We start from the raw sequence: 26,286 nt of genomic DNA, 5'->3' as shown, positions 1-26,286 counted from the left end.
TGCTTCTGAGACTCTATTCTGATGTAAGCTATCAAACAACAAACAAAAACAAACATGAAAGCCCTCCCTATCATAACAACCATTTTCATAAGACTTACTTCATTCAACATCATAATCACGATTATACTTTGGATTGTCATTACCACTAGATATTGTCTTTTACTGAAAGGGACATTTGTAACACACAGTCAAAAACTGATTGGTCAATGCTATGGCACTCGTAATTATGCAAACTTACAATCAGCACTGGTCACTTGAAAAACAGGACCCTTGAGAATGGGCAACTACAGAGGAACATGTGACCTGGCGTTATGAAACAAACACTAAGAATTTTTCATTGATGTCAGATTATCACAAATTTCACTTTCTTTTTCTTTTGTCATTGGCATAACTAGCTTAAAACTTGATGTTTCTATGGAGAAGAGGTAAGCGACATAAAAACCCAACCTTCAAGGATGTCACTTTTGAGAATAAGGGCCTTTATGTTAAGGGTCTCTTTTATAAATACACACTGAACCATTTTTATTCTATTCTGCTCATGCAATGAAAGAATATTAAACTCTGATCGATTGCTAGGAAGGGACAATCACATTGTCCTGAAACTTCTCATGCAAATTCTTTTCATGACCATTTTAATATATAAATGCTGCTGGTGACTCTTCTCTTCAAAAAATTATTGTTTTGTGTGTTTTTGTTTTTTTTCGTAGGGTGGTCATGTACACACACTTGACTCGCATGCCTCAAGAATAGAAATTGGAGACAATCAAAATCAGACTGAAGAATGTAGGTCAACAAACCCTGTAAAAATACTAAGCAAACCAAACAATACTCGCCCTCAATTCTATGCTTTTAAGCTTAAGATCAAAATAATTGTATAAGGAAGATTGATAACTCCTGAACATAGCAATTTTTTTTCTTCAAAATCATAAGGTTGACACAAAACACATTTCTTCAGACTTGATGGAAATTTGACCTGTGAGACTCCTGTGGGTTCCTGTATTTCAAGGTCACATACAGTACATCTGATGGGTCCAGAAGAAGACATGAGGCAAATTATTTGAGAGGACCCTGTTGACGACATCCTGGATGAGGGGCTTGCATCCGTGACAATCATAGCCCCTCCCTGGGGTTCCTCACACGCAGGCATCCTGCCTTGATCATGCTGTTTTGATTGGACCTCCTTCGGAAGGCAATTGAATACCTGTACGTCTGAAGTGCTGGTGTGTCTGTTAAGGCTCCGTGTGGTAGGTTTGGCGGCCGCACAAATGTTCGCCACCAGAATTGTTCGATCACTCATCATAATGCCAGGAACAATGGAGTTTCGTCAGCTGCTCAACTAGGGGCTTGTCAAGGCACGCGCGCCCAGTCGTCACCGAAGAGACACCGCTGGCACGAATCTAGGGCTTTTCTCGCCGGTAGAGCGAGATAATGCCTCTCTGATCGAGAAGGTCCCAAAGCTTGTTCTCTGCACCATTGTCATGGTTTGCGTAGTTTACATGCTTTGAGTAGGTCTTGTCATAATAGTGTTCACTGAACTCACTGTAGCTGCCGGCAAAGCCATAGATATTTACCTGCATTGCAGATGGAAACAATGTGACAATCAAAACGTCAACATCATTTTAACCCATAGCTTCTGAGATGTGGGTAATGTCCCATAGATATGATAAAGAGCACACCAGATTTTAAGGAGCAATGGGTTAATCAAGTTTGGAGGATAATGGCAAAATTATCTGATTTGGGCCGGGAAATGCCACTTGCCACTCTTGCGACAAAAGTGCGAGTAGTCTACAACGTATGCTCACTCAATAAATTAGGATTCAGTATTAATGCATTAGCCCTGATCCTATCACTGGACACAGAAACCCTTGCAAGCCCCTTAAATATCCACCACACTTCATCTGATGGTGGCATTGGTATATGTATTGGTAATGTACTGATGAAAATAATAGATAGTGGTGATGGTGATGTTATTATTGCTATTATAAAATGGTGATATGGATTATAATCAAATGATTGGTTGAGAGCATGCAATCATGTAAAAGGTGTAGTCTTTCATTTTGCCTAACATGCCCAGTGGTTTTTCTAATGACCATTACTAATGACCACTCAGAGATATCACTGCTCAAATATGTCACTCTGTTCCAGTGACTGCGCAGATACTTTAAAAATTCATAACTTGTGAACAGATTGTCCGATTTTCCCCAAACTTTCACTGACGTGTTCTAATAATATTGCTGCATTCACTCAATCCATAAGTATATGAAGGTGGACTTGTCCTTTAAATAGCAGCATAATGCCATACTGTTGGCTGAGAACCAGACGGGCATTATCATTTTATCTTTTTTTTTTTTTTTTTTTTGAGGGGGGGGGGGGGTACTGAATTCTTGGTATCATGTTATAGAGTTTGATCTCATTTACATTACTGTATCAATTTTGAATTATTTTCATTTTCAGTAAAATTCTAAAATCAAAACCACAAGGGTGCTATTTTACCTGATATTTCTTTCCTCATATTATTCTATTCAATATTTCATACTTAACCCTAAAAAGACTGGGGTATTTTGGTAGCTGGAAAGACTGGGGGGGCCTAAAGGGCCCCCCTTGAGATCTCGGCCGTGGATCGCGCGATCACCGCGAAAATTTGCAAAATGGTAGTGTACGATGTAATCTACAAGATCACATAATTAGATTTTTCAAAATAGTCTTCTTTTATTTAATATCAATTAATTATGCTAATTTATGCAAAAATCAGACTTTTTGCTATAAATCAGTAAATAAAGTTCTAAAAGTGCAAATTTTTGGTCCAAATACTCTTTGTGGCATTCTTAGCAAATGTACTTGAAAAAAAAAATTGGTATCAAAATTAATTTCTTATGTAATTCAATGTTTTATGAATTTCTTATGTATTTCTCTGTTTTTTGACCTTTTGTTTTTGTCTTTTTTTCAGCAAAATTTTATGTCAGACATTTCTGAAGAACAATACTGCTAAAACAAATTGATTTCAGCCATTGAGAGTAAAAATAAGCATATTTATATGAACCATGTGAAAAATATCAATTTGCATTCACTTTGTACACAAAATCACATTTTGGAGCCATTTTCAGTCCGATTTGCACGTACAAAAAGTTACATAACATCAGAACCATACCCCCGGGCAACACAAATTTGGTGTCAAAGTGTGCGGGAAACTCAAAAGAAAAAAGTCAAAGAGCGTCGCGGTGAAAGCAATGCGCGTTGCCAAGTAATCGCACAAAAAGTTGAGGGGGGGCCTTTTAGGCCCCCCCCCCCCCCCAGTCTTTTTAGGGTTAAGCCACCTAAAATTGACATCAATCTAATGTACTCTTATACAGGGCCAATGAAAATAAACAGAAGGTGTAAATCATCTAAAGCAGCCTGAGACAATGCTGCAGTGAAGAGCAAGAGCAAGATCAGATAGCTATTGTTGATGGCTTGCAACATCTGTACCCAGTAAAAGGAGGTCAGAGCTAATTGGCAATCAATTTAGCCCACAGCTGGCCAGACGAACAACAGAGCTTTGAAACGTAATGGCCATTATCGGTCATCTGATACAACAGACAAACTCACTGGATAAACTGAGAAGCACAGACAGGCAGACAGATGGACACAAAGACTCACAGCCAGACAGACACAGAGGTCGACACACAGAAAGACAGATACACTTGCAGACAGACCGGCAGACAGACACACAGATTCACAGACAGACACAGAGGAAGAGACACAGAAAGACACATGCACAGACAGATACAGGCAGACATACACATACAGAGACACACGCAGACACACAAACAGATACACACACATACAAACAGACAGACAGACACGTACACTCAGACAGATACAGATATACAGTCGCATATACAGACTCACAGAAAAATACAGATGGACAAAGATGCATGTACATAGATAGATGCACAGCAACAAAAGTACAGACAGATGGACAGACTCGCACAGGCACACGTACACATGTATGCATGCACACACATAAAAACAACTAGAACATCCATGGCCTTACCTCATCGCACGTATGCAGGGCAGCTAACAGCATAATTGCACCTGTTGTTGGCCTGTGAACGTCTTTATGCTGGGCCGATGAATTGACCCAACTGGAAGAGGTAATTGGCACAATGGGAAGATTATTTGGATGACCCAAATAAAAAGACAGAGCACGCACGCATATGGAAATGGAGAAAATAACTCACAAAAGATTGCTACAGAAGTGGTCTATACACTAATGTTGTAGATAAATTAAGAGGGGTCTATATAAATTAATCAAAATGAATCCAGCTTGGATTCAACATGCATGCCTAAGGTAATCTAAAATATTTGCTAACAGGTTGAGACAGGAGGTGTCATTTTACAAATTGTTTGCAAATTATTAGAGTTATTTATTACTCTGTCTTGCAAGCAGACTTCCAAAATCAAACTAAACCATTATCAACACCTGCAATAGCATGGCTTTCCAGGAATAGAAAGGAAATGGTGAAAAACCAAATAGATGGAGTTGACACATGCACGACTGGATGGCGTGCTGTTTAATCAAGGGTAAAGCATGGCCAGTGACATAACAGTGCCTGAACACTGCCATAATTTTGATTTTATGCTAGTCGAGTTCCGAGAGATATACCTGGTAATCAACACAAAAAGAAAACTGATGCTTCTAAAACAGTTAATGAAGTTTCAGGTTTCAATACTTTACCTCTTCCTGCCTCATTCCCCCCCCCCCTCTCTCTCTCTCTCTCTCTCTCTCTCTTGCTCTCTCTTTCACATGCACCTGGGCTCATAATACTTTAAAGGGACTGTACAGTACTGGGTGAGGTGAGGATTCAGGTTTATAACATTTTTGGTGAGATAATGAGAAACCTCTTATGAAATTAGAAAGAGCATGTGATTTCAAGAAGGATTCAATGTTTATTTGATGAAAATTGGCCTTGAAATGGCTGAGATATCTAAAAAAGCGATCCTAATAAAATTGACAGGTCGTGACTTTTATTAGATCTCTTGGTTATACCTTTTCTTAGATATCTCTGTCATTTCAAAACCGATTTTCATCAAATAAACTTTTGATTCCCCTTAGAATTGTATGCTCTTGAACATTTCATAGAGTGGTTTCTAAATATCTCACAAAACATTACAAGCTGAATCCTCACCTCAACCAATTCTGTACAGTCCCTTTAATAATTTCATAAAGTTCAAAATTTACCCCCGAAAGAAGCTAAAGTTAATATTTTGATTATATGAAATGTAATATTCGAACAGGTAGAACAGAAACCGTGACTCCTGCCGGAGCTAGAATGAAAAACAGACAAACAAACACACAATTAAGCAAACAAACAGATAAAACAAGAATTTTCAAATGCTATTCATGAGTGTATACTTGTGTTACCAAACAAGCCTTTCTATTTTGATTCTTTGAGAGTTCTCATTAATTACTATTTTGCTAATTTCTGTCCATTTTTGTTTGCTTGCTTTTATACTGCCATGAGGAATAAGTGATTGGTTTCAATTGCTGTATGTGTGTGTGTGTGGGGGGGGGGGGTAGGGAATAGGATAAGGGGGGAGGGGAAAATTCCTAAAATCAAAGAGTCAGATTAGCTACTTGCCTCCATTTCAGGTAGCGCTCAAAATCTGGATGAAGGACCTTTACATTCTCAGCTGTCAACTTCCTTGGAAAGTCAGGTGGTTTCCTGTTGTCAAGATAGAGAAAGAAAGAGATGGAGAGGAAAACAGATAATTCCTGATCTCATGTTGCCAAACATTGACGCAAATTAACAGCAACTATTCAGTGTTCATCGCAGACAAGGGTGAAGATGGCAAGAGCAGAGAAGAATATGCAAGGACAAGGGAAAACTTGTACAGAACATATGCAATTCTGGATCAGGAAAATTGCGTAGGCAAATAGCTGAAGTAGAGCAAGCACATGAAAATAGAAAATATGGACTGAGCTGGAAGCTCATCAATGACATCTCCGGACGAAAGGCATCTCAGTCTGTCAGGATTCGAGGTGAAAGTGCAGAAAAGAGAGTTGCGACCTTGTACTCACACTCCAAGAACCTCTTGGGCAACCCTCCTGAGCTTCTAGAAAGTAATGAACCAATAACACCTATTTTTAGTGACCTTCCCATACCAGATGGTCCGTTTACGATGAGTGAGTACACGAAGGCTAAAGCAGAAATGAAGAACAACAAAAGCAGTGGGGAGGATGGGGTAGTCCCTGAAGTTCTGAAATATGTTCCTGTGGATGATATTATCTTAGAATTTATCAACCGCTCATATGAGGATGGGGACCAGCCGGAACAGTGGTCTACACTTAACATCATCCCAGTACCAAAGTCAGGGGATCTCTCCCAGACTGACAACTACCGTGGGATTTGTCTGAGCTCAGTAGTATCCAAAACATATAACAGAATGATCTTGAACCGCATCAGACCCTACATTGATCCACTGCTTAGGGACTCCCAGAATGGCTTCCGACAGGAACGATCGACTGTAGAACAGATCCTAGCACTTAGAAGAATACTTGAAGGAGTGAGAGATAGGAGCCTCCCTGCAGTGATCACATTTATCGATTTCAAGAAGGCCTTTGACAGCATCCATCGGGGGAAGCTCCTAGAGATTCTCAACGCTTATGGCATTCCTGAGAAACTAGTTCGTGCGATTGATGTCATTTACTCCAAGACGCATGCAAAGGTGTGCTCGCCTGATGGAGAGACAGAGTATTTTGAAATACTGGCTGGGGTACTTCAAGGAGACACATTGGCACCCTTTCTGTTTATCGTAGCCCTTGACTATGCTTTGAGGCTTGCCATCAATGGCAAGGAGGAGGAGCTTGGATTTACATTGGTGCCCCGTCAAAGCCGTCGTGTTCCGCCCGTAATGGTCACTGACCTTGATTTTGCTGACGATATTGCCTTAATATCAGATACAACTGAAAAGGCAAGGGAGCTGCTATTTGCAGTGGAAAAGGAGTGCAAGAAGATTGGTCTACGGCTCAATGCAAAGAAGACAAAGGTGATGGCATTTAATATCGACGATACCACTATCACAACCTTAGACGGCGCAGTACTCGATGTGAAGAACGACTTCAAGTATCTGGGCTCCTGGATTGCCTCGACAGAACAAGACATCAGGATCAGACGTGGCCACGCATGGAATGCTTTGCACAGTATGAGGAAAGTGTGGAAATCTCAGCTTAGCGACGACATAAAACGGCGACTTTTTGTCACAACAGTTGAGTCTGTATTACTGTATGGAGCAGAGACGTGGACACTTACAGCCAGACAAGAGAAAGCATTGGACGGAGTGTACACACGCATGCTCAGGATAGCCCTTAATGTGTCATGGAGTGACTACGTTAGAAATGATGACTTGTATGGTACATTGCCAAAGGTGTCTGACAAAGTGCGTGAGAGAAGGATGCGATTAGCGGGACACTGTGTGCGACACCCTGAGCTATCTGCGAATTCCCTCGTACTCTGGGAACCTAAACAGGGAACTGCAAAACGAGGGAGACGTAAGGCCACTTTAATCAGTGTCCTGAAGAAGGATGCAGGCCTTGAAAGCATTAATGACCTACGGACAGTCATGTTAAATAGAGAGGTTTGGAGGCGCAACTTTGTTTATGGAACCCGAGTTGGCATCGGCTGAAGCAAGTACATATTATAGCAAGTACATGCCCTCGAATAAGTAGTAGTAGTAGTAGTAGTATTCAGTGTTTTAGTAGGAGCCACAGCTTAATTTTTTTATTTTTTAAATCATTGGCACATATTCTCCGGTTGGACTCAAACCAGCAACCTCCCGGTTGCTATCCACTAGACCATCGAGCTTCTGCCTGATAACCAGTGGTGGTTCTCATTCTTTAAAGCAGCAGAGTACTGGGCATTCATTCAAATTATTTGAAAAACAACTGGATGCAAAAATCATGAATTTGGATAGAGCTCCAATTTGATAATTTTGAAGGTATCCTGGCACACATTGAACAGAGAAATATGGTTGTGGATGATGCCAGTCTTTGTTGGACAATTTCCCCGAGCCACCTGTTCCACAGATATCACTGAAAGGTGACGCGCCAAGCAATTCACCTTCGGTGCATTGGCAAAGAGATTATCTCCTATATGGCTGGCGGTTGGCACTGCGAGCAAGGACGTCAAGTTTACAAAGCAACCCTGGAATGTCTACTTGATTCATGGGTGTAGAATGAGGAATGCTCTACCTGCTTCACTTGTCAACTTCAGTACACGTAATGAACTGCTGCCAAAAACATCACTGTATGACTCCCGCAGAATGTAGCATGTACGACAACAGACAGGTAAACTCTTCCAAGGATTAACTGTCAAGCTGTTATCACACTGTGCAAGACTTTGATGTGTGGCAACATTCACTTTCGCTGCTTCCACTTTCACATGTATACATGGTTGTATTTCTCAGATACCAAATTCAAGCACTTATTAAGGAATTCAACACGATATTTGACCCTTGACCTGAGAAATATCAAATGAGGTTGACAAGGAGTTGCTCCACTAGAAAAGAAGCTGTACCAAATGACTGAATTCTATCAAGTTATGTATCAGTGACTGCAAAATTAATAAAATTTAAAGCATTATTTACCATCTGCAGATGAAACAAAAAACCCAACTTTAGTGCTTCAAAATAGTTCTAAATTTGAATCAGTATAATCAATGTTAAGTATTGTTAAATATAGAAATTGTTTGAAATACCTTGAATAAAAATGTTTCTAAACTACACCATAACTCCAGTTATGGTTTAGTGAGAAAAATGGTGATATCTCCTTATACTTTTGGCTTTATTGCAAAATTTTCGTATGGTAGGATGTTTTGTGATACAACTGACCTACACACATGCACCACATGTGATAACTGGAACATTTTACAAATCACTGCTCCCAATGGTAAACAGTACCTTTAATGGTTCATATATGATCTCTTTCCTCAACATACCTGTGGTACCTCCCGACACTCGTGGGCGGATCTCTTCCAGCAAGGACCGCTGAGAGGTATGTGTACGTCCACTCACTGTCGGCAAAGAACAGATATCGTAGTTTCTGTGGGAGAGAGAGTGGGCAAAGCAGACTGTGTTTGGATATCATTCAAATGATAACACTGGAAAAGAAAAATATACCCCTGCAAATTACCAGAATGTGCAATATACATGTACACATAAGACAGTTTAAATGTCATTTCCCTTATAAAATATACATTGTATTACTGAAAAGTTTTGTGTCTTCAAGCTTTGTTTGATGTAATATGTTGGAAAGGCAGAATTTTTGTCAGTATGGCCCTAATTCTGCAGTCCTATCACTCATTTAATGAAAGCCGGTCCAGTGATTTGTCTACATACAACACGTAGCATCATGTGATCAAATATAACATTGCTACAATGTATGATGTTAATACTGTTGAAACAAAATGCAGATGGAGAAAAGTGTGTGATACCATGACAGCATTCATGGTATAGTGCACTATACCATGAATATCATCATAGATAGTCAGTCAATCATTGGTTTTTCATTGATAGTATGTGTACAGTGCTATTGGTATCAGCCTCATAGACCACTACATGTATGTAAATTGTGTCCACTGCGTAACACTGAATCATATGTGACCAGGATTGGAGTTAGAGTGAAAATAATGGTAAGTGAAACTATTCTTATATTTTAACCATAGATTTCAACATTTCTATTATTGGATAGACAAAAACCAAATATCTCATGCACTGTTTTGCGCCATCCTTGAAATGTGGATTCCATAGTAGTAGAAATAACACTATTTTGTTGGGGGCTGCGTCCCTCAGAAAAGTAGTGCTTTTCCTGCCAGCTACAAATCCATTAATTTAAACAAGAGCCTCTCAGTATTTACATCAAATCCAAGAGAATGGCAAAGGGAGGCTTTGTGGCATCTGCGATGTGGCAATATGTACGTTGCCACATACACCAATGGCCAAAGCCGTGTAAGAACACACAGCGACATATTTTAGCAGCATACACATTACCTACTGCTGAATTCAACAGCCCGATACCACTGCCTGTTGTCTATGCATTGGCAAAGGAGGTATTTCACTGAGCAGCGAATGTTTGCAAACACAGCAAATATAAGTTCTTGTCAGGGTTCATAAATAGTTGCAATCAAGTTTGTAAACAGTTGCAATCAAAGTCACAAACAGTCTTCATTGTTGCAAAAAGTTTTCTTTGTCGCAACTTGTCACAAAGAAATTCTCAACATGTTCAAATTTTCTTTGCAAAAAAAAAAAACTGTTTGCGACAATGAAATCTGTTTGCAAACCTGATTGCAACTGTTCGAAAATTTGAATGCAACTATTCACAAACCCTGATGACACCTAAAACTCACTAAAATTTGCTACATTTGCAAACATTTGCAAACATTTGCTGTTCAGTGAGATGACCCCTTAAGCGTGTAGCAGTTGTTCAGGTCTGAACACAAAATCACAGCGCTAGAATGACTGCACAATCATGTACTGTGGGCAATGAGCTGGTTTTTGCACCATACAGGGTGTCAGAAGAGGCCTAGATTTTTGCATGATGTGGAATTAGCAAACCAGCAGAAACTTACAACATCCCTGTGAATATTGACTTTACTGGTTGAACTACCACGTATATTGCGTAGCACAGTTCAATGCTAGCAGTGGCCCAGGACCACTAAAAATTAATGCTGGCCCACCAAACTTTCAAAACACTTATCATTTGGCCTGAGTGGGTAACTAAATTTCAAAATAGATTGCTATGCTTCCTTTTGTAGCACCACTACACTTCATTTTTGGCCCACCAACATTTCAAATTCAATGATTCTAGTGGCCCAAATGAGCCACCATGGATAAATTTAATGTTGATCCCTGTGTATATGGTTGAGAGCATTCTGTCTTATCACAGCACCCTGCATAAAGTGCAATTTTTCCCTATTTTTTTTTTTTTCTGGTCCCATTTTCTATCAACAAGACTTGCAGTTTCATACAAGAACTTGCACACATTGATCGTACTTACACTATGGATTTTAGAAGGGAAAAAGCAGGTTTACGCAGCTAAAGCAAACTTGACCCTGTCTAGTAAAAGTAAAAAGGAACACACAATATCCCACGCTCAAACCCCTCCTGAATACACACAGGTGGTGCTTTAATATTATAGAGGAAGGGGCACAAAAGTAAACAATGATGTTGAAGCATCTGCCGTGTTGAGAGTATGCCAATATTCCTTATAATAAGATGTCATTGATTTTCAGATATGCTTCTCTCAAACTGAGAATATTTGCTGAAAAAAAAAAATTGGCGGCCTAAGAAAAAAAACGACAACACCTTGCATGAATACCTTTCAGCAGAAACAAAACAAAACATTACAATCCCAAAATAAAACAAAACAAAACAGCAACAACAACAAACAAACAAAACAAACAAAAACAGTACAAAACAAAATGCACAAACAAATGTTTAAACTTGTAAGGGCCGGGCCCCCAAAAAATGCATGGGGGTAGTGTCTACAAAGACAAGACTACCTGAGAGATATATCAAACCGTGTTGACGTGGACGAATTCCATGGAAACTCGACAACGCTCGCTTTGATAAGGAGAAAAATTTCCAGCTGCCTTCCATGACTTTTTGATGAACTCAATCACAAAGCAAAGTCATGACAAATGACCACTTCCGCTTCCTCCCTTTGGCATTTTTTTCTCTTTTTTTTTTTGATGGAGGACTATGGAAGGAGGGAGAGAAGGGGGGACAGCCACGTGTCGCTGTGCAAATTGGCAAAATGAACAAGCTCTTGATCACCTACTTGACAAGATCAAACATTTTGCCCCCCCCCCAAAAAAAAAAAAACAAAAAAAAAAAACATCCAACCCAACATAATAGATCAGACTTAACAGAAGAAGAAAAATAAAAATAAAATCATAAAAACTGAGATCCTCTACAAGTGTGTACATATTTGAGCATGGCACTCATGTGAGATGACGGTGTGTTTGCATACATTTTCACTGAGATTGTGCATGAAAGCTCTCAATGTTGGCTTGGCTAACTTGGCCACAATCAGAACTGCCTGGGTGGAGTGCCATGCAGTGTACTTCAGATGAAGATTATTTTAAAAACACACACACACACACACAGAAAAAAAAGCATCAGCAAAATATCTTTACTGACAGACATAAATCATATATTTGTTTCCTCTTGGCCAGACTACCGGATGTTGCATGCAGCAAAAGAAGCTGCAGCAAGAAAGGCTGGACAACCCTTCAGGTGATCTACTGAGGCTTGGATAAGAATTAAACACCTCAAACTACCATGGTCCAGGGCCACTGAAACTTGATGTCTGCCTACCAAACTTTCCAAAAGGTTTAATGTTTGGCGGCCTGATTGAGCAACAAAGATTCTAAATGGATTGTTACGTTTCTTTTTTATTTCGCACCTCCAAACTTTCAAAAAGGTTATCTTTTGGTGGCCCAATAGGGCAACAAAGATTCTAATGGATTGTTATGTTTCCTCTTATTTCGGGCCACAACATTTATTTTTGGACAAGTAAAGTTTCAATTTTACAAATTTTGGTGGCCCAAATGGGCCACTGAAGAAAAAGGCTGGTGTCAAGCCCTGTATAAATATATTACATACACATGTACTTATAGATATAGATAAAGGAATAGATAGATATAGAAATAGATAAAGATAAATAGATAGTGATAAATAGAAAGGATCGAATATGAACGAAGATATCACATGTAGCTGTATGATTATATGAACACATTTCTGTCTTTTTTCCCCCTGCAATCTGTGCATGAAATTTACATGGAACTTTACACAATGACACTGACCTTCAATATTACATAATGCAAAATGTCCTACTGTAAACGTGGAAACATTTGTGATACATGTTGAATTTTCGCGCGTTTCGCACTACTTTTGGCTAGCATGAATTAATCTGCGAAAATAACTTTGTGATTTTTCTCTGGACATTTTGAATTGGTTGAATCATGTGCTTCGTTAGTGACAGTGCCTCCCTGGTACCAGTGTGTGTGCATGCAGGGAGGTGCTAGAGAAGGAGAGACAACTACTGCTCTCCTTTGAAGTCATGCGCGGCACCGCCGAGAAGTTATGCGTTCAACTACAGGTGTTACCCATGTGCTTTGACAAAGGAGAGCATCAATAATCGGGACTAGCGCTCTCACATCTAGAAATACTTGCCCCTACTGCAATTCGCTCTCTCTTTCAATGTGATGGCAACAATGAATTTGTGTACCTTGAATTGGAGCAGCGAATCAAAATGCAATGTAAAACTGACAATTTTAACAGCAAATAGTTTAAAAGCACGCTGGAACACGCTTTAGCGGAGTACTTTATTTGAAAGATCAAAATATACCAGATTAAAAGATAGAAAACTAACATGCGGAAATGTGCGCATTTATACAAAAATATTAGGGTCTAATTTCATTTCATTTCGATTGGCGCAGTACGAAGAAACTAGAAATACATGTTTATAATAATGAATTCTTTCCTCAACTATTCTAAATCAATTCGAGTATTTCATTTAAAATTTTACGGTGAAATAAACCTTGTAATTCAACGAAAGAAGAAATGCGTTCTTCGTCTCCGAACTTCGTCTTGCAAATAGAGCGGTGCCGAGCATGACTTCAAAGCGTCTTGGAATGCTAGACATATCATTGTAACGCCTTGAACCCAAACATGTGTTTGCATGAATTAAGAAGAGTTGCCACTCCATCTCTGTAACACCTCCCTGGTGCATGCATGTGCCCTAGTACATACTACTGTAAAAGTGGAAATTTTCACAATGTTGACATTTCTGTGCATTTCGTGCAACCAGAAACCAGCGCGAAAATAAAAGCACACAAATAATTCTCCTTGCCATATGTTCCAGTATACAAATGATGCACAGGACGAAGTGGATCGGTGAGAATTGGATGTGCAAGTTTAACTTTGGAACTGTTTAAAACCCACGAGCGCAGCGAGTGGGTTTTAGACTGTTCCAAAGTTAAACGAGAGCATCCAATTCCCAATGATCCACGAAATAGGCATGTGCGTCATTTGTGTTATACAATGAGCCCGTCAATTCATGAAATACAACCATTTTCCAAATCATGCATCCAGTACACCTACTACACTATACAAGGCTTGAGCCATGCGTTCGGATTTTACCGGATGCATGGCTCAGTGTGGATCAGTAAAAATCAATGCATGACAATTGACCAATCAGATTGCAGAGATTCTAAAGTCCATTCTATAACAGTTGATGTCTTGATTATACGTAATTAAAAACACGCGAAACTCTTCTCACCCCGCTGAGTGCGAAGAGTTATTTTCGTGAAAATATCCACTTCTACAGTATTAGTAGTGTTCATCTGAGTGCATGTGTGATGCAGTAAATAGTTTCTGTGCATGCCACACACTGGAATGGATCAGGCAGCACATTAATTTCCTTGCAGGAAAATGTCAAATCAGATTCCGCCTTTTCTGTGAATTGTATGAAAATATACAAGTAAACAAGTGCGCAGCATGACTTCAAGAGCTAAAGAATACATGCCTGATTTCGAACCGCCGAGTTCGAATATCACTTGCACGAAAATATCAACGTTTACGGTAATTGATTACTTTTCAAAGAAACATAACTGGTGCAGACACAGACTGTATTGACATCCCTCCAATCAGGCTGAAGCCATCATTAAACATTCAGTTGTCATGTGCACACTTACTCATGGCTGACATGGATGACATTTAACATAATTTGCATGATTAACAAGCACACCGCAGAGCACCACATGCACGTTCTCCCACGATGAGCATAGCATACAGTCGCTGCGTGTGCCTACAGATCTTGGCGGGTGTAAAGTGTGTGCATGGTTGATTTTAATCTTGACGTGTATTCTCCATCAACCCAGTTTTAGTCTTTATTTAGCTGTTCAGATGTGGTATCTCATGCTATAAATAGTCAACCACTAATGTTTAATTCAAGTCTCCACAATGAAAGGGAAGATAAACCCCAAGAGCAATGTGGATTGAATGAAAGCAGCAACATTAGTAGAACACATCAGTGAAAGTTTGAGGAAAATCGGACAATCGATGCAAAAGTTATGAATTTTTAAAGTTTTGGTGTTGGAACCGCTGGATGAGGAGACTACTAGAGGTTATGACGTATGAGAGGACCACAATATAAAGAAAATATAAAAGGAATTCCACAAAAATTCACTTTTCTAGCAAAATGAAAGAGTTCTTGACTAACCGCTTTCAGAAAGCAGGGGGAATAAGTGCTACCCCTAACATATGTCAGTATCAAGTTGATGGAATGTGTAATTTTCATGAAAAATGAATTTTCATTGAATTCCCTTTTTATTTTCTTTATATTGAGGTCCACTCATACGTCATAACCTCTAGTAGTCTCCTTACCCAGCAGTTGCAACACCAAAACTTTAAAAATTCATAACTTTTTCATCGATTGCCCGATTTTCCTCAAATTTTCACTGATGTGTTCTACTAATATTACTGCTTTCACTCAATCCACATTGCTCTTTGGGTTTACTTTCCCTTGAAAGTCTTGTCTGTGGAAAACTAGCCCCTCAGCATTACTTAAACTTACGGATGACACATTAACACATTAAGGGAAAAGGGAATATATCCCTCTTGACTGACAAGTGGACAGACAAGGACTACTTTACATGCTACTTACTTTAAGAGCGAGTCCTAACCTTTCAAAAATCAGGACTTCTGACAATTTTCTGAGTTGCTAAATTTGTGATTGTGGGGTACAGCAATGGAAAGAGATATGTATTTGTTCAACTCACATTTATGTCGGGATCACAGCTGCTATTCTGACATGTTTTAAAATTTGAAAATGACACCGGAATTGCAAAATTCGCAAAAATAAAAACCCTGTGAAATATGTGGTGTACTCAGTTGGGTTAATATCAAACACACTGTTTCTTGCTCTGATAGATGGCAAAGCTGTAGAAGAAATGACAGCGACACATGAGCAGTCACTCACAAATTCTGTAAAAGTGGAAATTTTTGCGATGTTGACATTTTTGCATATTTCGCGTAATCAGAAAATAGCGTGAAAATAAAAACACAAAAATATTTTTGCTTGCCATGTTCCAGTAGTTGATGTCTTGATTCCATGGAATTAAAACATGCAAAACTCATTTCATCTGGACAAGCGTGAAAAATTAGTCGCGCGAAAATATCCACTTTTATGGTAGCACTGCACATGCAATCCTCATTCATACCTCATCCCCTTTGGGTATGTGAAATCCCGTTCTTCGGCTCAGTGCCATCGTATTGCTCAGCGTTACCATGGTGAAGCAGTAGAATGATGTCTTCCTGCCAACATCCTGCTCGTAACTGTCGGTAATCGCTGCGTTGACTCTGTATCACATTACGGGGGTGTTGAAGAAAAGAGTAAAAATCCAGGCTACTGGAACACACGATACCACTGTCATGTCACACTACTGGAAAAGCTCTGCTATTTACCACATCAACTTTGGGTCTCGTATAGAATAAAGGCCAATTTTCCTGACCCAGAATCACATTAGCTATGATTCTAATCAACACCATAGACTTTTTCCCCCACTAATTATTAAGGTCATCTGTGATGCAGGGAGGGAGGGGGGGGGGGGGGGTGGGCTGTTATGGGAATCTACTTGAAGTCCCTTTATGGTAACCTTGTCTTTCCAATATCAGCTAACTGTAATATATCTAAGTTGAAGTGAATGATATAAAGAGCAAACATGAAGTACTAGTAATCTTTATTGTAAACACGAAATGGATGTATTTCTATTCAGATTATTTCTTTCACCTATTGATCATTCCACACAGCCTCTGAAACAATCCTAGAAGCGTGACAATTCTAAGAACACTGTGTAATCAAGAGATGGTTGTATCTTATAAAATTCAAGTTCATAAAATCAAAATTAAAACTAAAGTTTACACAATCAAAGTTCAAATCAAAGTTTATAACATCAATGTTCAAACTAAGTTTCATAAAATCTAAGTTTATAGTATAAATACAATATCTATGTGCATATTCAAGTCAATTCATTTTGTTGTTATTTCTTCAGGGAATGATGGATGCTTGGTGACAAAGCTGAGGGGAAATATGTGTACGAATGATTGGAATAACAATGATGTTGTATTATGATTCTGGTGCATGAACAATCGAATTAAACTTTTTAAAAGGAAAATAATGCTATTGCAGTCAAGCAAATGTACAGTATGTCCAGATTGCACGTACACCATTCACACACATACTCAACCAGATTAAATGCGCTCCCATTCAACTATTCTTATATTTCACTTCTTGCAAGTATGCATTGTCATGCACAGTCAAGACCCCTCCCCACAAAAACAAACAAACAAACAAACAAACAAACAAACATAATGAAGACAATCTAGCCAGTAGATGATTTAACCTGTCAAGTTCTGGGATAATCATGCTGCAGACATAATTATATATTTTTAATAGCGCCATTAAATTGGCAATCCTGAATTTTACTGCATATCATATTGAAGAAAGATTAACATGGGTCTGGCTAACTTCATTACATCTATACAAAACAGTTAGACATGTTTGCCACTTTGAGAGAGAAAAAAGAACTTCCAACTCCTAAACAATTGTTGCCAATTCATGATCCAGTTATTGATATAGGGATGAAGAGGCTTTTAAAATTCTGCAACCTGAGCAGAAGTTATGAAAAAAAGGGATCAAATTTCTGAATTTCAGATGTCTGCACCTTATGAACCTTTACTAACAATGAAGAGTAAATCATATTAGGATGAAGATACACCTCTAAATCTCAGGATTTGGGGGACCTGATGCATTAGAAGTGAAAAGGAAAAATGCACCCTCTGTGACAAAAAAAAAAAAAAAATTTGAAGCAAACTTTGAAGGGTAACCCTTAAATCTGTGTACAGGCATGTGTGTGTGACCGACAGACAGAGAGAGTATACTGTTTGAACAAGCACTTTGATGAACAAATTCGTGGAAGCGCTTCCCAAACAACCACATCAATCAAATCAAGGGCCAGCTAAACTATTGCAGAAAAAAACAAGAGACCCGCGGGTCTAGCGCTCACCTGAGTATCGCAAGTTCACCTTTCACGCAGTCACTAATCTAAATTATTCACAGCTCTACCAAAATTTGACCAGGCATTCTCAAGTAGAAGATGAAAATGTACAATAAGGGCCCAATTTTTTTAAGATTCCTTAATTTGGGGGGATTGGGGGCCCCCTGGGGCCCTCTGGGTGGGGCATGGTGCCCATTTTGATAAATTGAGATCCTGACCCCCTAGGGATGCTACCTGCCAAGTTTGACAAAAATCCATCATGAGGTTTTCAGGAAGAAGATGAAAATGTACAATTCAGGCCCCCATTTGGACCCTTCCAACCACCACCCCCCCCCCCCCTACCCAAGAGGGGTACCCCTGGATCTCCTATGAACAAACTTGAAACTACAGTCATTAATGTACTCACTCATAGTATTATCTCAGCTCTATATATAACTTCTGATTCTAGAGAAGATTTATAAAGATTCCTTCATTTGGGGGATTTGGGACCCCTGGGGGCCCCCTGGGTGGGGCATGGTGCCCATTTTAACAAATTGAGATCCTAACCCCCTAGGGATGCTACCTGCCAAGTTTGGTGAAAATAGGTCATGGGGTTCTCAAGAAGAAGATAAAAATGTACAATTTAGGCCCCATTAGGACCCCTCCTCACCCCCTCCCTCCCCTGGGTCCCAAGGGGGCCACCCCTGATTCTGCCATGAACAAACTTGAAACTACAGTCATCAATGTACTAACTCATAGTATTAACTTAGCTCTATCACTTCTGGTTCTAGAGAAGAAGATTTTTGCGGATATTCCTTAATTTTGGGGGGTTTGGGCCCCCTGGGGGCCCCCTGGGTGGGGCATGGTGCCCATTTTCACAAATTGATTTCCTAACCCCCTAGGGATGCTACCTGCCAAGTTTGGTGAAAATGGGTCATGGGGTTCTCAAGAAGACGATGAAAATGTACAATTTAGGCCCCATTAGAACCCTTCCCCACCCCCCTCCCCTGGGTCCCAAGGGGGGCACCCCTGATTCTGCCATGAACAAACTTGAAACTACAGTCATGAATGTACTAACTCATAGTATTAACTTAGCTCTATCACTTCTGGTTCTAGAGAAGAAGATTTTTACAGATTCCTTAATTTTGGGGGGTTTGGGCCCCCCTGGGGGCCCCCTGGGTGGGGCATGGTGCCCATTTTAACAAATTGAGTTCCTAACCCCCTAGGGATGCTACCTGCCAAGTTTGATGAAAATCGGTCTTGGGGTTTTCAAGAAGAAGATGAAAATGTAAAAAGTTTACGCACGACGCACGACGGACGACGGACGACGGACGACGCACGACGCACGACGCACGACGCACGACGGACGCCGGACGAAGGGCGATCGCAATAGCTCACTTGAGCCTTTGGCTCAGGTGAGCTAAAAAACTTGAATGTGACTTTGTGGCAGAAAAATCAAATTAACGTGACCTGCTATTCACCTTTGTTAACGAATCTAGAATACTGATACTGTAATACTAAAACAATACTTGGACTGCTTCCTTTTTATCTGATTTACACTATATATGATATTTTCAGTATTCTATACCCAAACTCCACTTTTTTACTACAATCAACTTCATAGAGTAGAGTTTCTCTTTAAAGGGAAGTTTATTCCTAGATATGTCTAGTGTGCACAAAGGGTACAAATCTGTATAATTTTGCTTAAATCCACGTTCAATCACTTCGTCGGTTGAGAATGATAAGGGCGTTAAGTTGCCACTAAACCCATAGTGTTCTGGACAACTTAACGCCCTTCTCATTCTCAACAGACGACTGCTAGATAAGAAGTTACAACAGTTTGTGATGTCATAGTAGTGGAGCAATACAAAGAAAATATTGAGAACATTTTACAAACTTTAGTTCTTCATCAAAGTGCTCATTCCCTTGACCTGTTACTGACACGCATCAGGGATAAATTGTTTTTTTCCTGCCTTCGAAATGACCGATGTCAAGTGTTCGTTTACTATGTCACAGAAATTAAAATATGTGGAATTTCCTTTCTATTTTCTGTGTAATGATTCACTTCTTTGACATGAACTGTCGTAGACTCCTCATCAAGTGAAATACAAATATAACCCAAACTTGTCGAATAACAAGAAAAAAACACTAAGAAGTGTATGGCAGGGAATAATTTTCCAACTCAGATTTGATGAGCAATTTCAGCTGATGAACAATATTTCAAATGGTATCCTGTACACTTTTATGGAAGAAAACTGCTACACAAAAGTTAGCTTGTGTAGCAGTGGTGTAAAAATGGATAGCAAATTGCTATGCAATACCGGGTGAATTATTCCCTGAAAAGGACTACACAAGTTGAGTATAACATTATCTAATAATCACGATACTGTATGACTTTAGACTGTAACCTATCCTGACTCCATTTAAACTCTTTGTAACCAAGGCCTTATTCCTTCTTGTCTATAGCTGATGCCAGGAGTCCCACTGGGTACCACATCGAGAGACGATGATAACAGAACTAGATATATCGCTACGGCGACTGATATGCCTCCGCCATAATGCATGGTTCTCCTAATAGGTCTATAGTACAATGTCTTGACAATGTGTGATGACAGTTTCAAACAATTGGCAAAATATTAAAATGACAGGTTTGACACAAATGTGCTGAATGTTCACTTTCCTAGAACTAGGTTCAATTGGATGAATGATTAAAATGTCAGAGTGCAGGTATTTGGGGAACTGATGATTTTTACTTGACTTTTGACCCTTTTATAAGTTTATGCATTGAGTAAGTTTTCAAGGTATTGAGAAAAAGTATAATTTCAGTATCAAATGGGAAAATAGCATTATCTAAACCTGGCCTCTGACCTTTGACCTCACAGTTCCAAAGAGAATCACTGTTAGGTTGAACATGCATAAATATGTAAGTTTCATGATGATACCTATAAGTGAGTTACTTTTGAGATATGGAGGAAAAAGTGCAATTCAGCACTTTCACTTGACCTTTGACCTTTTGACCTTTGACCTTTTGGCAAGAAACTACCCACAGAATATATATTGGGTAATACATGTACACGTATACATCAAATTAAAAAAAAAAAAAACCTTCATTCATTGCATAAATATTAGGAAAGTAGTGATATTTTGAGGAGTTGACCTTGACCTTTGACCCATGACCTTTGACCCATGACCCCCAACTTCCCTAGATAATCACTGCCCATCGGTACAAGCATATATACTAAGTTCCATGAAGATACCTTGAACCATTTGCGAAATATGGAGAAAAACATGAAATTTCAATTTTTTTTTTCACAAAATAACCTGTGACCTTTGACCTTTGACCCTGTGACCCTAAAATCCACACAAAGTATTATCCCCCAAGGATATACCCTCATACCAAGTTTGATGTAAAACCACCACACGGTTCTTGAGATATCGACAAAAACAAAACGGGACGGACGGACGTACGGACGTACGGACGGACGGACGGACGGACGACCCGAAAACATAATGCCTCCGGCCACTTCGTTGCGGAGGCATAAAAAAACCAGTCGGGTATATTTAAAGTGTAAGAAGACAGAGACAAGGCCTACCTGAAGACGTAATCGTGTGCATCAATTTCCGCTCCTTTGCGCGAGCCATTTAGGATGCCCCCGTTGCCAATGACAGCGCATCTGATGCAATCGCTTTGCGGCGGCTCTCCGTTCTTCAGCCTGTCGTCAAACATGTAGCCATTGTTCGGCGAGTTCAGCTGAGTCAGCAGGTTGCGGATGTCTGAGGTGGAAACAGCGAAGATGGAAACCCGTAATGAAATGACATAAAACCAGAAATATTTGCGCCATGAAATTTGTGCAAATTGGACCCAATGGCCTTTTATGCCGTATAAAATTTTTGCAAATTGCCACTGGCATTTAATGCTTATTGTGCAGACAAGAACTTTTGTTTGCATTGTAATTTCACAATTCTTGGCTCCTCAGGAAATTCGTGAACATTTCATGCACCAAAAAAATTTATGGTTTCACAGTACAAACATATTTCGCACAGGGCACTCACTGGAAGGCGAGTTCCTGACAACTTGGCATTAATATTATTCTTTCTGGCATCAGCCAATCAGAAAACAAGGAAAAGTAGAAATTACGCGGTGCGTAATATATGTCCCCGCCGGAAGTAGCATTTAGTAGCAAAATGTACAATATAGGTAAAAAATCAAGGCCAAAGGTCAAAGAAGTCAAAGGTCAAAATTCTGTGCAGAAGTTTTGAAGCCCTCACCTAGTGCCATCACATAAAGCAAACAGAATCGAAATCGGGTTAGAAATGGCGAAGGAGTGGCATTTTGTAGCCAATGTACAATATAGGTCAAAAATCAAGGTCAAAGGTCAAAGAAGTCAAAGGTCAAAATTCTGTGTACAAATTTTGAAGCCCTCACCTAGTGCCATCACATAAAGCAAACGGAAGTGAAATTGGGTTAGAAATGGCGAAGGAGTAGCATTTTGTAGCAAAATGTACAATACAGGTAAAAAATCAAGGTCAAAGGTCAAAGAAGTCAAAGGTCAAAATTCTGTGTGGAAGTTTTGAAGCCCTCACCTAGTGCCATCACATAAAGCAAACAGAATCGAAATCGGGTTAGAAATGGCGAAGGAGTAGCATTTTGTAGCAAAATGTACAATATAGGTCAAAAATCAAGGTCAAAGGTCAAATAAGTCAAAGGTCAAAATTCTGTGTAGAAGTTTTGAAGCCCTCACCTAGTGCCATCACATAAAGCAAACGGAATCGAAATCGGGTTAGAAATGGCAAAGGAGTAGCATTTTGGAGCAAAATGTACAATATAGGTCAAAAATCAAGGTCAAAGGTCAAAGAAGTCAAAGGTCAAAATTCTGTGTAGAAGTTTTGAAGCCCTCACCTTGTGCCATCACATAAAGCAAACGGAATCGAAATCGGGTTAGAAATGGCGAAGGAGTAGCATTTTGTAGCCAATGTACAATATAGGTCAAAAATCAAGGTCAAAGGTCAAAGAAGTCAAAGGTCAAAATTCTGTGCAGAAGTTTTGAAGCCCTCACCTAGTGCCATCACATAAAGCAAACAGAATCGAAATCGGGTTAGAAATGGCGAAGGAGTGGCATTTTGTAGCCAATGTACAATATAGGTCAAAAATCAAGGTCAAAGGTCAAAGAAGTCAAAGGTCAAAATTCTGTGTACAAATTTTGAAGCCCTCACCTAGTGCCATCACATAAAGCAAACAGAATCGAAATCGGGTTAGAAATGGCGAAGGAGTAGCATTTTGTAGCAAAATGTACAATATAGGTCAAAAATCAAGGTCAAATAAGTCAAAGGTCAAAATTCTGTGTAGAAGTTTTGAAGCCCTCACCTAGTGCCATCACATAAAGCAAACGGAATCGAAATCGGGTTAGAAATGGCAAAGGAGTAGCATTTTGGAGCAAAATGTACAATATAGGTCAAAAATCAAGGTCAAAGGTCAAAGAAGTCAAAGGTCAAAATTCTGTGTAGAAGTTTTGAAGCCCTCACCTTGTGCCATCACATAAAGCAAACGGAATCGAAATCGGGTTAGAAATGGCGAAGGAGTAGCATTTTGTAGCCAATGTACAATATAGGTCAAAAATCAAGGTCAAAGGTCAAAGAAGTCAAAGGTCAAAATTCTGTGTACAAGTTTTGAAGCCCTCACCTAGTGCCATCACACAAAGCAAACAGAATCGAAATCGGGTTAGAAATGGCGAAGGAGTAGCATTTTGAAGCAAAACGTACAATATAGGTCAAAGGTCACAACTGAAATTCTGTGTAGAAGTTTCAAAGCTCCCATGTAGTGCTATCATATAAAGCAAACAGAATCAAAATTAGCTCATAAATGACAGAGAAGTAGCAAATTGTGCATTTTGATCACACACGGACGCACAGACGGACGGACAGACGGACAGATGGACAGACGGACACACGGACACACACACGTACGGAGCCCGTTTCATAGTCCCCTGCTTGAACTCGTTCGGCGGGGACAATTACGTTTGGAGACTCCCTCTTGAAATTTTCCACAGCCATGAATGTAATTTTTTGTCAAGGACAGGGAGGAACCGTATCTGGGCTGTTTTAGAGGGGAAAGTAACCTCGGGAACTACTGTCAGATAATAGCAGCAGGCTCTTTTCTTTACACACTCAAAATGATCAATCACACCCCTAATGCTCATTGGTGCTAGATCAATACCTAGTCCATTAAGTCTGTATGCACAGTGATGAATGAGTGTCTTTTTTCTACTACATAAACATCAACCTGAGGAGACACCTTTCTTACATTCAAATCTTGCATAAACAAAAGACACATTTTGGTCCTTATTTGTCATTTTCAGCGAACAAGTTGTGGGCTAAGTTTGTCAACTTTAGCCCACAACTTTTTTGTGTCTTGTTCACACTTTATCCATGCTGACACTTTTATACTGTGAGCCTCAGCATGAAATGAATCATGTGTATACAAACCAATCACTAACTCTAACCTACTTCAATGAAAAGTTGATTACCACAGGCTTCGATCATTACAACAGAAAGGAGCTAGAAAAGCACACGGAGAGAGCTGACCTCTGTCGAGTAAGCAACTCAATTCCACCCATAAACATAGGCTGAAAATCACCCCAATTTCCCAATATAGAAGCCTTTTGTTTACGTCATTAGTTTCCAGCTGTGCAGTGCCTTCTCTGAGGGGAGCACATGCTTTGGTGCGCGTATGTAAACCTCCAGTACGCACAGATTGAACTCCAAAGTTCATCGACCCTATATGCCAACAGATCAAAAATCCTTCAAAAATCCATTAAAAATTTGCAGATCACTACCAAAATTTGACCATCTGTTCCTTGTGTCATCATCAACTTTAAGTGCAAGTTTTATTCAAATTGCAACTTTTTGAGCTATTTTGCAAACAGACAAACAAACCAACGTTGATAAAAACATAAGCTCTTCCCTTGGCAGGGGTAATAATCATGGACTTACATATTCACTAAGGTATACCTCCTTCTCCCTAGAGTTGCCCAATTATCGATCCTAGTTGCCAAGAACTTGCTTTTACACCTGGCTTGAATGGAAAACATGGTAGGTGAAACATTACCCCTGGATTCATGCACTGGGTAGGAATGGAATCACGCACAGAGATCTCCTGTGAGGCTAAAGAGACAAGAGCCTGCTCCACAAGCCAATTGGTCAGGGTGGCAAAGCGAGACTGCAACACCATCAGAGAGAGGTGTCATTCACGCCCCCCCCCCCAACCATGTGATCCCCTCCCCCTAACCCCTTCCCACCGGCCAGATGGCAGAGGCTGTATCAGTGAGGTTCCACCCACCTGTGTGGTTTGTGCCTCTCCAACCGTTGATGCCCTTGAACTGGGTCAGCCGCTGGTATTCGCTGGCATTGAAGTGCTTGTCCCACATCAGGATGGGAATGTCTGGCACCAGCTTCTTACCCACGACAGGGTCACTCAGCAGTTTCTTCCGCACTGTCGTTGGACACCTCTGCAAATCAATCATGGAAATACACTTCCATAATTTCAGAAGCTACACATATTATTACAGGAAAAACATTGTGCAAATCATTCCGACATAAATGAACATTCATATGAACACATCATGTCCTTACATACATACATACATACATACATACATGTATACATATGTTTATAAATTAACACACAACCAAACACATTCTGAATAAGAATAATTACTGATGGGAATACATGTAAACCTGTCCACTGAATTTCTTTTCACTGAAAAAAAAAGGGTCCAAAAAGTTGAAAATTCTCTTCTCAGCAGTGTTACAAGAACATTTTAACATTTTCCTTCAATAATTTATCAAACAGACCCCTCCTCACTCTTACAAGGAACAAAACACAATGTCTCCTAAACCAAAACAGCATATAAACAAACAAACAAAAAAGACAGTGAAAATTAAAAAGAAAGGGACTTGTCAAATTCCAAACTATTTTGTTTTTATGGCACTCATTGTAACGCTTACCATGTACTTTTCATGCTGGTCATCGTGCCTGAATTTCCTCTCTTCGACCACCACTTTCTCCAGTGGTAGCTCAGGGGCCACAAGAAAGTTCTCCTCTGCGATTTCTTCGAATGCTGCCCTCAACACCGACGCATTCAGAAGGCGGTTGGGATTGTTGGCGTCCCCAATCATGCCCGGGATCTGCGCATGTTGCCCAGTGTCTTCT

General features: G+C 39.8%; 1 protein-coding gene across 1 annotated transcript; it reads right to left on the bottom strand.

Moving 5' to 3' along the window:
- Nucleotides 1-1,158: 1,158 nt before the first annotated feature.
- On the bottom strand, nucleotides 1,159-26,282 carry LOC139731898 (alpha-N-acetylgalactosaminide alpha-2,6-sialyltransferase 2-like). Its single transcript, XM_071642773.1, has 8 exons — nucleotides 26,082-26,282; nucleotides 25,414-25,582; nucleotides 21,671-21,851; nucleotides 16,263-16,401; nucleotides 8,976-9,079; nucleotides 5,622-5,705; nucleotides 4,034-4,124; nucleotides 1,159-1,571 (listed from the first exon to the last, which is right to left on the bottom strand). Exons 1-8 carry the CDS (start codon nucleotides 26,250-26,252, stop codon nucleotides 1,398-1,400), a joined length of 1,113 nt encoding a protein of 370 aa, XP_071498874.1. The 5' UTR covers nucleotides 26,253-26,282; the 3' UTR covers nucleotides 1,159-1,397.
- Nucleotides 26,283-26,286: the final 4 nt, after the last annotated feature.

Source organism: Diadema antillarum, unplaced genomic scaffold (assembly GCF_040938485.1).
Source record: "Diadema antillarum isolate AM-2024a unplaced genomic scaffold, OU_Dant_1.0 seq00000386_RagTag, whole genome shotgun sequence".
In the NCBI taxonomy this organism is placed as follows: Eukaryota; Metazoa; Echinodermata; class Echinoidea; order Diadematoida; family Diadematidae; genus Diadema; species Diadema antillarum.
The sequence above is the reverse complement of the archived record's forward strand: the minus strand, read 5'-3'. Positions and strand labels throughout refer to the sequence as shown.

What these genes read in the sequence shown, in the direction of transcription:
- LOC139731898 (XM_071642773.1), bottom strand. Translation starts at nt 26,252, where the DNA reads ATGATTGGGGACGCCAACAATCCCAACCGCCTTCTGAATGCGTCGGTG. An exon ending in GAGAGGCACAAACCACACAG is followed by an intron (nt 21,852 to 25,413) that starts GTGGGTGGAACC and finishes TTTCCACCTCAG; the next exon opens with ACATCCGCAACCTGCTGACT. An exon ending in ACATACCCAAAGGGGATGAG is followed by an intron (nt 9,080 to 16,262) that starts GTATGAATGAGG and finishes TCTCTCCCACAG; the next exon opens with AAACTACGATATCTGTTCTT.